The sequence below is a fragment of the Carassius carassius genome, chromosome 36 (genome assembly GCF_963082965.1).
Source record: "Carassius carassius chromosome 36, fCarCar2.1, whole genome shotgun sequence".
NCBI lineage: Eukaryota > Metazoa > Chordata > Actinopteri > Cypriniformes > Cyprinidae > Carassius > Carassius carassius.
The window spans coordinates 2945618-2958301 of NC_081790.1; the positions used below are offsets into that span (position 1 = coordinate 2945618).

General features: G+C 35.3%; 2 protein-coding genes across 2 annotated transcripts; one reads left to right on the top strand and one right to left on the bottom strand.

The window, feature by feature from the left end:
* Positions 1 to 211: 211 nt before the first annotated feature.
* Positions 212 to 4227, bottom strand: LOC132116917 (ribosome biogenesis protein NSA2 homolog). Its single transcript, XM_059525809.1, has 6 exons — positions 4067 to 4227; positions 2430 to 2617; positions 2189 to 2339; positions 1535 to 1714; positions 574 to 766; positions 212 to 488 (listed from the first exon to the last, which is right to left on the bottom strand). The coding sequence occupies exons 1-6, from the start codon at positions 4067 to 4069 to the stop codon at positions 421 to 423; spliced, it is 783 nt and encodes a 260-aa protein (XP_059381792.1). The 5' UTR covers positions 4070 to 4227; the 3' UTR covers positions 212 to 420.
* Positions 4228 to 4378: 151 nt separating this feature from the next.
* Positions 4379 to 10082, top strand: spout1 (SPOUT domain containing methyltransferase 1). Its single transcript, XM_059525807.1, has 12 exons — positions 4379 to 4527; positions 4688 to 4727; positions 5309 to 5428; positions 6066 to 6225; positions 6317 to 6406; positions 6490 to 6539; positions 7307 to 7437; positions 7517 to 7589; positions 7752 to 7850; positions 7974 to 8076; positions 8969 to 9116; positions 9871 to 10082. The coding sequence occupies exons 1-12, from the start codon at positions 4471 to 4473 to the stop codon at positions 9943 to 9945; spliced, it is 1146 nt and encodes a 381-aa protein (XP_059381790.1). The 5' UTR covers positions 4379 to 4470; the 3' UTR covers positions 9946 to 10082.
* Positions 10083 to 12684: the final 2602 nt, after the last annotated feature.

Sequence of the window (12684 nt, forward strand, 5' to 3'; positions counted from 1 at the left end):
CCAGTGGTCTACGATTAACTGGATTTCTATCCCTATATCTCATTTAAAAAGAATAACTCTGTAAATGATTACATTTTATGGCACCTGAATGATCTAAATGATCGGTGCGATGAGTCCCAGGACACGGTGTAAACACAGTGATATTGCTGTGACGCCATCACAGTACTCTCCTAAAACAGAGCCATTCATGAAAAATAATCAACCCAAGAGAAACAGTTGAATATTTTATTTGAAAATAAACAGCACTACTGATTTCTGATCCACATGTTCTTGTGAGCTTTGGGTCCAGACGTGAAGACAAAACTCCATCAACTGTCTTTAAATCATCTTGTTTTGTGATTTCCATGATGATTCCGATGACAACAGGAAGTGATGTTCCCGGCTGCATTTGGAGGCACAGTTTTATCAATCGGGTTTCCATTACACAAGCAACACAGCATTGATGCAACCATCGTTTTCTGGGTTATTCGTCACTTGGGCGTATTTACCTGAAACACAAGATCATATCTGTTATTATCCTGTGAAACACAAGGACTGCACTGACAGAAAGTGAAGAGCCATTCAGACACTCACCCCAGATGACCTTTCCACCCTGTGTGACCAATCCAAGCTCACTGACGTTGACCTCGATGACCGTTCCCTTGGTGATGACCCCTAGAGTGGTGTAGAGGGAGGAGGAGGGGTTCTTCTTCACCCCCAGGATGGGGAGACAGAACGTGGCCTTCAGCTCAGGATGAGTGACGTGTGCCTTCTTAAACCTCAGACCCTGCAGACATCAAAAATCACAACTCTATTAATACAAATGTGTGTATTTTTTAATTAAAGAAAATGTATTTATATATGTATTTATATATATATATATATATATATATGCAATGGGGAAAAAAGAATGAATTAAATCAAAGAAAAAAACAATAGATAGATAAAAAAATAACCATTAAATTACAAATCTTAAAGGGGTCATATGATGCTTTTTAAAAGATCATTATATTCTGAATTTTTTGTAACATAATATGTTTACATGCTTTAATGATCAAAAACACATAATTTTTCAAATACTGTACATTATTTTAGGTCATCTATGCCCCACTCTCTCAAACGCATTGTTTTCTACAAAGTCCCTCCTTTAGTCAACCTGAAATAAAACAACCTGTCTGAAATCACTCCTCCTTTCTTTGCGTGAACATTTAGGTGGCATTATGCAAATATATTCACATAGTGACGTAGACATGTGGGGGCGTGGCAGAGTCTTAGCTTTGATAAAGAATTTCTCTTTGGATTTGAGACTTTAGTCTTTGCAACTTTACAGATCTTCTTTATGCACCAAGAGCTTGTAACACTCCCAAAAAAAAAAAAAAAGGAAAAATTTAAATCGCATCATAAAACCCCTTTAAAATAAATAGTAATTGTTTATTTAAAAAAAAAAAGTACAATAATATTAGTGCACTTCTTGGGTTTTCTACTGTTACAGCTCACTCAAGGTATTATTTTAATCTATTTTGCCCAACCTGAGAGTGCATGTGTGATGTTTTACCATAGGTCTGATGAAGCGCTCATATTTGGGCGGTTTGCGTGTGAATCCGTCTCCTACGAAGCAGACTTTGGTCACCATCCTCTTCCAGGCCTTTTTCTGTCTCTTTCCAGTGCGGATGACCTTCAGAACCTCGGTTTCACCCTGGGCTCGGACCTTTGGGAGAGGAACCTCCCACTTTCCCTAAAGAAACACACAAAACAAACCTCATACCTATCATGGACAAAAAGAGTTAATAGTTTGACTTCAGTAATGTGTCCCTATCAAACGAGACGGGATAGTTCATGAGGAAAAAGACAAAGAGGAAGTCCTGGATTTAATCCATCGATAACTGACTGGATTGGTCAAACTTTCTGTTTAAACATCAAAATATAAATAAAACCCTCTAGCTTTTCCATGATGGTTTCATATATCCGCTCCAAATGTGAAGTTTTTTTTCTTGGCTACAACAGAACCATGATTTTACTGTACACTACCGCTAAAAGATTATAATAATAAAATACTCACCAAGGCTGCATCTATTTGATCAAAGATACAGTAACAAAACTGTAACATTGTGAAATATTATGTTTTCTATGTGTCTTTATGTTAGTCTGTGATTTATTGCTGTGATAGCTTGCTTGCTAGCATAAATCTGTGGCCTGATTGAATGCTTACAGCTTTCTCTTTCCGCTTCTGTTTGATCATGTTGGACAGGACTTTGGCGCGTGATTGGCCCTCTCTGTCCAGCAGGTAAGCAGGCACCGCCCCTTCTGGCGTCTTGTCATCATCCTTCTGTTTACTCTTCCTCTGCTCGTGCATCTTAATGCTGAACACAAATAAACACACAAAAACCTTCTTGATCTCTGCTGTCTAGATTCTAACTACAGTAAAGCAGACTGTAAGTAACGCTGCTCACGTCTTCTTCATCTGGATCTTCTCAGCGTGTCTCTGTTTGTGGTAGAGTTTGGCTTTGAGGCCGATCATCTTTTTGGCTTTGTGTGATCGCTCGTGCGCCTCTCGGCTCTCCTTCTTCCTCTTTCTCTCGTGGTGGTCCAGACGGTAGCCATGACGCTTGCGGTGTAACTCGATGTGCTCGTTCTGCGGCTGTACACACACACACACAGAGTCATTTTGAAACTTGTTCAACAACAACTAGAAACTCAATATTTTGTAATAGATTCTCAAATTGCAGTCAGTTGGAATACACTGATAAATCAATGGTTTACCCAAATATAAAACTACACCAGTATGATCAGAACTGAACTTCAACTGTATTGAATACAGAGGTAGTCATGAGAAATATGACTGTGTGCAACAAGTGTTACGCATCACAAAACAAAGTGCAAACAAACAGTTGTATAAACAAATAAAGATAACATGCGAATGTGACTCACTGAGGTTTGTAATAACATTGAAAGAAAAACAAACATCATAAGCACCACATTCACAGTAATGAGTCATAAATCTTGCATAATTTAACTATATTATTATATATTATATGGTATAATATAGTATAATAAAAATTGTTGTAGTTATTATAATTAACTAAACTAAAATCATAACTAAAATCATTAAAAATAACATATGTTACTTGAAATGATTTTTAAGTAAAATAACACACACACAAACTTATTTTAAGTTATTCGCCAAAGGAACATGAAATAACTCAAATAAAAATTAATAAAAACTATGAAGTAGGGCTGCACAATTAATCAAATTTCTAATAGCAAATTACAATTAAAGATGCCACAATTACATAATTGTTCAAAGTCCACTTATGTTATTCTGTGTGCTTAAGATGCGTTTTTTTCCCTACATGTTATCTTAAGGGTTTTCCCATTATTTTAATTTTAGTATAACATTATAATACCATTCATATTCTTTCTTTTATATAATTTAAAGAAGAAACCAATCCGATTTGACATTTAAGGCTTAATACTATAGAAAAGCACTAGGGCTTGCAGTTGCATCAAACAATGGTATAAACATAATTCAACGTAAACTTTGAAAATTGTAATTAATAACCGCAATAACAATTTCAAGGGAATAATCGACAATTTTGATTTTTGTTATAATAGCGCAGCCCAACTATGTAGACATATTTACACAAGCATAAACTGTAAAAAATTTCAAACATAAAAACTCAACAAATTTACAACTAAAGTTTCAATTAAACCGGAAAATATTAATATTTATACACATGTATTCACATTTAAATTAAATTATTATTATATTGTTAATTATTATTAAGATATATTACATATATAACTACACTGTTACGTTTATGTAATATGAAATATTATAGATAAAATGTAAATAAATAATATTACAAAGTTATACACCCACACTATATTATTATATGTATTTATGTAGAAAGGAAATGTGAAATTTTTATAGTTTTTTTTTCATAAGAAATAATTTACAGAATAGTTACTAATAATTATTATATAACGTAAATATTCCTCGCGAAACATAAACAGACGCGGCCACGTGTCAGGCAGACTCGCACTAAACAAAGACTTTGACACGACACTGCTTGTGTTTTCTCCTTACCATGATGTGATGTGTGGTGTCGAGGAGTTTATAGAGCTGTTTAGTGTTGTTTAATCCGCGGTTGGGTGTTTAGCTCTGATATTTTAAAGCTTTTATTTGAGGCTCGAGCTCGCGATGTTCTTTACTCAGAGCCTGTTCTTTTAGAGGAAGCGCGTCTGTGAAATCTGTCCGTCACAACACTCTCATCCACCGCAAAAACCTCGCCTGTTTTCAGTATTAATTAATGATATATATTCCGAAAATAAATAAATATGGAGTATTAATTTGTTAATGTAGGTATTAATGCATTTTGGTCTAAATAACAATTAATTCAGCGTTTGCGAAAAACGTTGGGAACCAAATATTTCGAGTGTTTGTTCTCTCGAGGTCGAGGATCACCGGAGGCGTGACACACGCAGAACAGCATGGCTGATGAACCTCCAGTGAAGAAAAATAAAACAGATATTCTCTCAAATAAAAAGGTTTGAACTTATTTTGTGTTTTTCATATTACAATATTCGTTATACATTTGTAATGATAAAATAATCTACGTTGCCAGGCGGTTTTGTGCCACATTCAAACCGGTAAAAGCTCTGTTTATGCTGGTTTAATATCACGTGTTTATAATAATTCTGTTTGCAGGGCGAAGAGAGAAAAAATTGGAAGATATGGAAAGAACAAAGTAAGTGAAAGTTAAAATTTTAAATAAGTTAAAATGTTGTTAAAGAGTTAACAATGTTGAGATTAAATTCTGATAGCATGTGATGTAAATCAAATAATTAAAGTATTCCTTAACTATACTTAACCATGAAAGTATAAGCGCGGTCATTCTTTATTTACCAGTAATATGTCTTACTAGTATGTCTTGTTATTTAAATGCTTATTTTATGATCAAAACAAATAATGCAATGCAGTAAAGTGATGACTAAGAGATAAATGTTCCTCAAAAGACTAATTATCATATTTAATATTTGCATTTCAACATGATTTAAACAAAAAAAAGATGGATTATCAACTTCAGTCGAGTAAGTGTTCATCTTGAAATACTACTTAGAATATCAGAGTTATTCTCATGTTTACCTTTTCATAAAAATCTAATAAAAGATTTCACAGCAGAAACACACATGAAGCACCTGAAGGTGTGCGACTGGTTTTTCAGCAAAGTTTTGATCATATCGATCATTTAGAGGCTTCGGAAATTGATATATCAATATAATATTGTAATGTTTAATTCATTGCTGCTGTCTGCATTTTCATCCCCAGAGAAAGAAGAGGAGAGACAACGCAAAGAGAGCAAACTCATCCAACAGCTGGAGAAACAGAAGCAGAAGAAAGAGGAGGAGAATGAGCAGCAGGTTCAGCAGGAACCGAGGGAAAGTAAAGGTGAGCGGCCCTGCAGAGATCAGAGCTTTGGTGTATTCACATACTTCCATGCAGTAAGTGTACTAGACTGTGTACGTCCTACTACGGGTTTTTAATCTTTAAGAAACCATAAACTCCCAAATATGATCATCCTTGTGTGAGGGACCCCCATCCTAAATTTAAAAGGCAACTATAGTTTATTTCAAAATAATAGTAAATGTTACATTCTTTCGACTCGCTATAGTGTTGTGTGGTTACGTATGTATTTATTGATTTCATTTTAAAAATGATATAATCATTGTAATGCTTTTTAATCATATTTTTATTTGTTTTGAATTTTTTTTTGTCCACAGACCCACAAAAAAATACTACATACTGTGCTACACAGGATATACATTATAATTACCAAAACTAAAACCAAAAAACTGTAATAAAATATGAAAAATATATTTTACCTCAGTTATCCGCCAAGCCAACATTTCTCATTTTCATTTACTGAAAATATACCAAATATAATATTGATGCACTAAAAAAAACACAACTAGATTAATACAAACATATAATATGCTAATTTTTAAAAAAAAACAACAAAATAACAACTATAACACACCTATAATAAAATATCAAAGATACTAAAATAGCCTCTATATCTTGTCAGGTCGCTCGTATACGTTGAGCGTGGCTCTGCCCGGTTCAGTGATGGAGAATGCTCAGTCACCAGAGCTGCGTACGTACCTGGCGGGTCAGATCGCCCGGGCCTGCTGTGTTTTCAGTGTGGATGAGGTGATCATATTCGATGAGCTGAGGGAGGACGTCAAGTAAGTTGATACTTTATGGTTTTTGTCACATATTTATCATCTGCTGTCTATTGAAATTGTCAGGAAACATTATCTTTTTTTTAAATGTCAGGAGCGTTGAGGGAGAGTTCAGAGGCATTGGTAAGAAAGGCCAGGGCTGCGTCCAGCTCGCACGGATCTTGCAATACCTCGAGTGTCCACAGTGAGTGCTGTTCCAATCACATTTCAGTCATATCATTGTGCATCTAGACAACAGATTTAACATTGCATCTGTGATGTGTGCAGGTATCTGCGGAAATCTTTCTTCCCGAAGCATCGAGACCTGCAGTTTGCTGGTGAGTATGAGAATCTAATATTGATTTTATTTTAGAGTTTGCATAATCCGTTTAAATCTGTGTTTAAAGGTATAGTACACACAAAAAGATACATTTCTAGAAAATGTACTCACCCTCAGGCGATCCCAGATGTGGATGAGTTTGTTTCTTCATCAGATTTGGAGAAATGTAGCATTGCATCAGTGGCTCACCAATAAATCCTCTGCAGTGAATGGGTGCCGTCAGAATGAGAGTCCAAACAAATGTTAAAAACATCACAATAATCCTCACCACTCCAGTCCATCAGATATGTCTTGTGAAGCAAAAGCTGTGTGTTTTTAAGAAACAAATCCATAATTTCAAGGCAATTTTAACTTTAAAATGTGGATTCTGGCCAAAATACGAGTCATAGGATAAGATTACTTCTGTACTAAAAGAAGCATCATTATAGATTATGGACTGTATTTTGGCCATAAGCAAAAGTTTGAAGTAAACAAAAATGTCTTGATGGATTTTTATTTCTAACAAACACACAGCTTTTCTCTTCTCCAGATGTTAACTTGATCGACTGGAGTGGTGTGGATTACTTTTTGTGATGTTTTTATCAGCTGTTTAGACTCTCATTATGACGGCACCCATTCACTGCAGAGGATTTCTTGGTGAGCCACTGATGCAATGCTACATTTCTCCAAATCTGATGAAGAAACAAACTCATCTACATCTTGGATAACCTGAGGGTGAGGACATTTTAGGCTAATTTTCATTTTTGGGTGAAATATTCCTTTAAGGTCTGTTGAATCCTCTGGACAGCCCACATCACATGCGCATCGATGAGGAGGTGGAGTTTAGAGAGGGGGTGGTGGTCGAACACCCGTGCAAACCGGGGAAAGGGTCCTTCGTCAACTGCGGGATGAGGAAGGTGTGTGTTTGAAGACACAAGATCAATAATTGATCTTTCACTGAACAGGACATGACCTCAGTCTGTCTATTGTCAACAGGAAGTTCAGATTGATAAAAAGCTAAAAGCTGGACTGAGAGTGACTGTACGGCTAAACAACAGCCAAAACAAAGGTACACACACACACTGCATACAGTAATCTAAAATTTTTTGCTTTAGTTAACAGTAGCAACACTTGTTTTCAGAAATGTATTACACTACAAAGCTAACACCGTTTTTAGACCTGTTATCCGGACATTTCCATGATGTTCATCTGAACCCTGTGTGTGTTTCAGAGGGAAGGGTGTATAAAGGGGTTGTTGTGGCTCCTCACGTCCCGAGGACAGAGGGCGGGCTTCACTGGGGCTACAGCGTCCGTCTGGCTTCTTGTCTCAGTGAGTTCTGACCATTCATCTATTTCCCCTCGTTTCATCCTTTACTCTCCATCAACTAGTACAACTAAACATGGTCTCTCTCTCTATCTCTCTGTGTGTGTGTGTGTGTGTGTGTGTTTGAAGGTGCTGTGTTCACGGAGTGTCCATATAAAGATGGATATGATCTGACCATCGGTACATCAGAGAGAGGAAAAAACGCAGATCACGTCACGCTTCCTCCATTCAAGTGAGTTTTGCACAAGGTTTTGTACATGTCTGTCTTTAGTGCAGATTAATGTATTTAGTTAAAGCAATAGATCACACAAAAATTTAAAAAATGTGCTGAAAATGTAATCACACTCAGGAGTCAGGACATCCAAGATGTAGATGAGTTTGTTTCTTCATCAAATTTGGCGAAATTTAGCATTGCATCACTTGCTCACTAATGGATGCTCTGCAGTGAATGGGTGCCGTCAGAATGAGACTCCAAACAGCTGATAAAAACCATCACAATAATCCACAAGTAATACACATCATTCCAGTCCAGCAGTTAATGTATTGGGAAGACAAAAGCTGCATGTTTGTAAGAAACAAATCCATCAAGACTTTTTAACTTCTAACCTTTGCTTCTGGACAAAATATGAGTCCATTATACATAATAAAGCTTCCTCCAGTGGAAAAAGTCCATCTCCTGTTATCTCTTACCAAAGCCACAGATTTGTTTAGAGCTTTTTTGGACTGTTTAAACGGCACATCTCTCCTGATTCAGACCAGATGACTTTTTCAAAGGAGGAAGCATTATTGTGGATTATAGACTTGGATTTTAGCAGTTTAATGTCTTGATGGATTTGTTTCTGACAAACACACAACTTTAACTGATGGATTGGACTGGTGTGGATTATTTTTGGATTATTGTGATGTTTTTACCATCTGTGTGGACTCTCATTCTGACGGCACCCATTCACTGCAGAGCATCCATTGGTGAGCAAGTGATGCAATGCTACATTTCTCCAAATCTGATGAAGAAACAAACTCATCCACATCTTTGATGGACTGAGAGTGAGCATGTTTTTATTTTGAGGTGAACGATTCCTTTAAATATGCAGTGAGAAATAAAGCTCAAGGTTGTTTTCTATCAGGCACATGCTGGTGGTGTTCGGGGGTCTTCAGGGTTTAGAAGCGAGTGTTGATACCGATGAGAACCTGAACGTCACTGATCCCAGCGTGCTCTTTGACCTTTACCTCAACACCTGTCCTGGGCAGGGCAGTCGCACCATCCGCACCGAGGTGAGACACAACATGCATTTATATACACAAGGGGAAAATGGTTTCTTTTCAACAAAAATAACATGTTTTTACCTTTGAATCCTTTTTGGCCAAATTCATGTTTTTTGTTTTTTTTTTGTTAAAAGGCCTGTTCACACCAAATAAATGATTATAACTATAAAGTAAAAAAAAAAATCACTCTAATTGTATGAGAATAAAGAAATTTTAGTAATGTGCTTTTGTCAGTTTTGTATTTATATTTGGCTTCTTATTTCAGCTTTTTACATCCTTTTATTACTTCAACTTGAACATTTTTGTATTTCACTTTGTTTTTTTAAGGCAACATTTCTAATTTTCATTAGTTTTTTTTCCCCTAGTATTTTTATTTCAGCAATTTCAATTAACGATTTTTGTTTAAATACTTTTTGTTAACAGTAACAACACTCCAGCATGATAATGCAGTAATTAAAATCATTAATATATATTCAGCACTAACAGTCACTGCTACAAATATTACTATGATGTACAGTATACGTCGCTTATTTGCATATATTGTGCTTTTTACTATAACGACACATTTGTTTCTAGCTGATGTATGATAAAAACATTAACAGTCAGAGTCCATCTTAAGCATTTGATGTGACAGACGACAAAAACTGCAGCACATGCTTGTAATAAACGAGCTGTTATCATGTGTGTTGATGTGGATTGTAATCACTAATAGTTATCGTTCTGTTCAGTTGAAATGAAGTAAATGTTTTTCTCTTTCACACAGGAGGCCATGTTAATCAGTTTATCAGGACTCAGGCAGAAAATCGCAGCTGTATTTCAAGACCAATCCAAAGGATGACCACAAGAAGTACAGCTTTCAAGACCTTATCCATGTACATTATTGTGAATCATTTTGTATTGAAATATTAGTTTGTATCACTGAACTGTCATGCATATTCTGTTTCTAACTATAAACAAACAAATCATGAAACTCAAGTCTGTTTTCAAATGTATACATTTATTTATTTTTCAGACAGGCATGTAAAGAACATTCATGATGAGAAACGAGCAAAACAGTCAGCTCATACTGTCAAATCACTGCAGTCATGAGGAATAATAAACATCATAATAATACTGATTTCAGTCTGCAACCCTTCCAGAATAAAAGCATCTACATTAAATAGCCCCAGATGGTTATCACCCACAATCCCTCTGCTCTTGTGCTCGGCAGATGGTCGATTTTAAATAATGAATGAAGAAAAAAGGTTTGGACATTATGGGTGATAACTGCGATTATTATCGAGCAGGACTTGACAATGAGAAATGTAACACATGCAGTGTTTACATTGAAATATGTCCTTCAAAACTATGTGTTCTTCTCATGCTTGTTGATTTTTGACACTTGATGATTAGAGGCGTTATGAGCATCATTTGGCGATGCACGCTCAACTTATAGGAACAGTTCACCCAAAAATGAAAATATGCTGAAAATGTCCTCAACCTCAGGCCATCCAAGATTAGCATGAGTTTGTTTCTTCATCAGATTTGGAGAAATGTAGCTTTTCATCACTGTCTCACCAATGGATGCTCTGCAGTGAATGGGTGCCGTCAGAATGAGAGTCCAAACAGCTGATAATAACATCACAGTAAGCCACAAGTAATACACAGCACTCCAGTCCATCAATTAATGTCTTGTAAAAAGAAAAAAGCTGTATGTTTGTATGAAATAAATCCATCGAGACGTTTTAACTTCAAACCTTTGCTTCTGGCTAAAATATGAGTTCTCTATGCATATAATATTGCTTTTTTCTGGGAAATGTCATCTTGTCTGAATCAGGAAAGAAATCTGCAAAGATCAAGCACCGTTTACAAGCAAAAACACTTCTAAACATTTACGCTGGTGGATTTTGATGTGAGGACAACACAGGATGGACTTTTTCAACACATGATGGATCATGCTTTAGTGAGAAGCAATGGTTTCAATTTAAAAAACATATTAATGATGGATTCGTTTCTTACAAACACGCAGCTTTTGGCTTTTCCAGATATTGACTGATGAACTGGAGTGATGTGGATTATTGTGATGCTTTTAACAGCTTTTTGGACTCTCTTTCTGACGGCACCCATTCACTGCAGGTGATCCATTGGTGAACAAGTGATGCAATGCTACATTTTTCCAAATCTGAAGAAGAAACAAACTCATCTACATCTTGGATGTCCTAAGGAGGGAATAAATGTTCAGAAAATGTTCATTTTGAGTGAACTATTTCTCTAATGCCAATGAATCCGAGCAGTTGTTATCCATCAGCCGTTTTTATATGGATTTTGTACAAATCGAAGGCAAGACATTTAAAGCAGCACTTAAGGTAACCAGACTACCATTACCAATGACAACTTGAGTTCTCCAATCAAAGCACAATGCCAGAAACAGCGTCGTCCAATGAGAGCAGAGCATTTACAACAGTGATATCAAATACTCATTTGGAAACAGAAGCGAGTCATAGCGTGATGTATAAATGTGTGTTATACACTACCAGCCGTAGCCAGAGAAATTCAAGTTGCACAACTGCTCAATAACATTACAACTACTTGGTAAAAAGGTCATAATAAATTGAAAGGCTTCACAGTATGTTAGTGATTTTTGGTGTTGATTATGAATAATAGTACATTTTGTTTACTCCTTGGGTTATATGATATATCCTGGTCATATTTCACCCCATAATCAAAAGAAAATGAAGAAATGATTTTTAACATGATGCCTATTTTAGGTCCAGTAATACGTTTTCCAAATTACCTTCATTTCTGTTTGGCTTTATTATTTTTTCTTCACTTTTAGTCATTTTAGTACTTAACCTTACTTTATTTGCGGCAACATTTCTAATTTACATTTACATTTTTCTTGTAATATTTTCAGTTTTCATTTAAATTTTATTAATTCTGTTGTGTATTTTATAAGCATTTTTAATATTGCTATTTATTTTAATTTCAGCTTTATTCATTTTAAAAATGTACCATTAAAATTTGAAAACGTTCACTTTTGAAAGCAACTCAACTTAAACTTATTTCAGTTATTCGCCAAAGCAACATTTAAAAATTACGTTTTTAATCAGATGTTTTATTTTATTTTATTTCAGTATCATTTCAAATAACGAAAACTAGTTGTAGTATAGTTAACCATAACAACACTCCTGTATAATTAAATACAGTAATAATAATCACAATAAGCATATATTGCATTTAGTGCATCAACTATTACTATGATGTATACTTTACATGTATCGTACAATTTAAATGTAATTTAATTTCAGTAATGAAAATTGGCTGTTAAATGTGTTTAAATACTTTATATAGGCCTGGTTTCCTTTATTTCTTCAAATTTTGTGGTGAAAAATGACCCGGACATGTCTTAGAGTGGATGATTCAGAGAAGCTCTAGAGCCGTATTAAATGGAATTATAGAATAATCTAGAACTTTGACTGACATTAGGTTTCATATAACTTCATTCATAAAGCCATAAAGAGCTCTCCATTTCAACACCTTCCCAAAAAGTACAGAAAATGTCCTATTCATCTGAAAATGATGTGATTTAATGTTTACA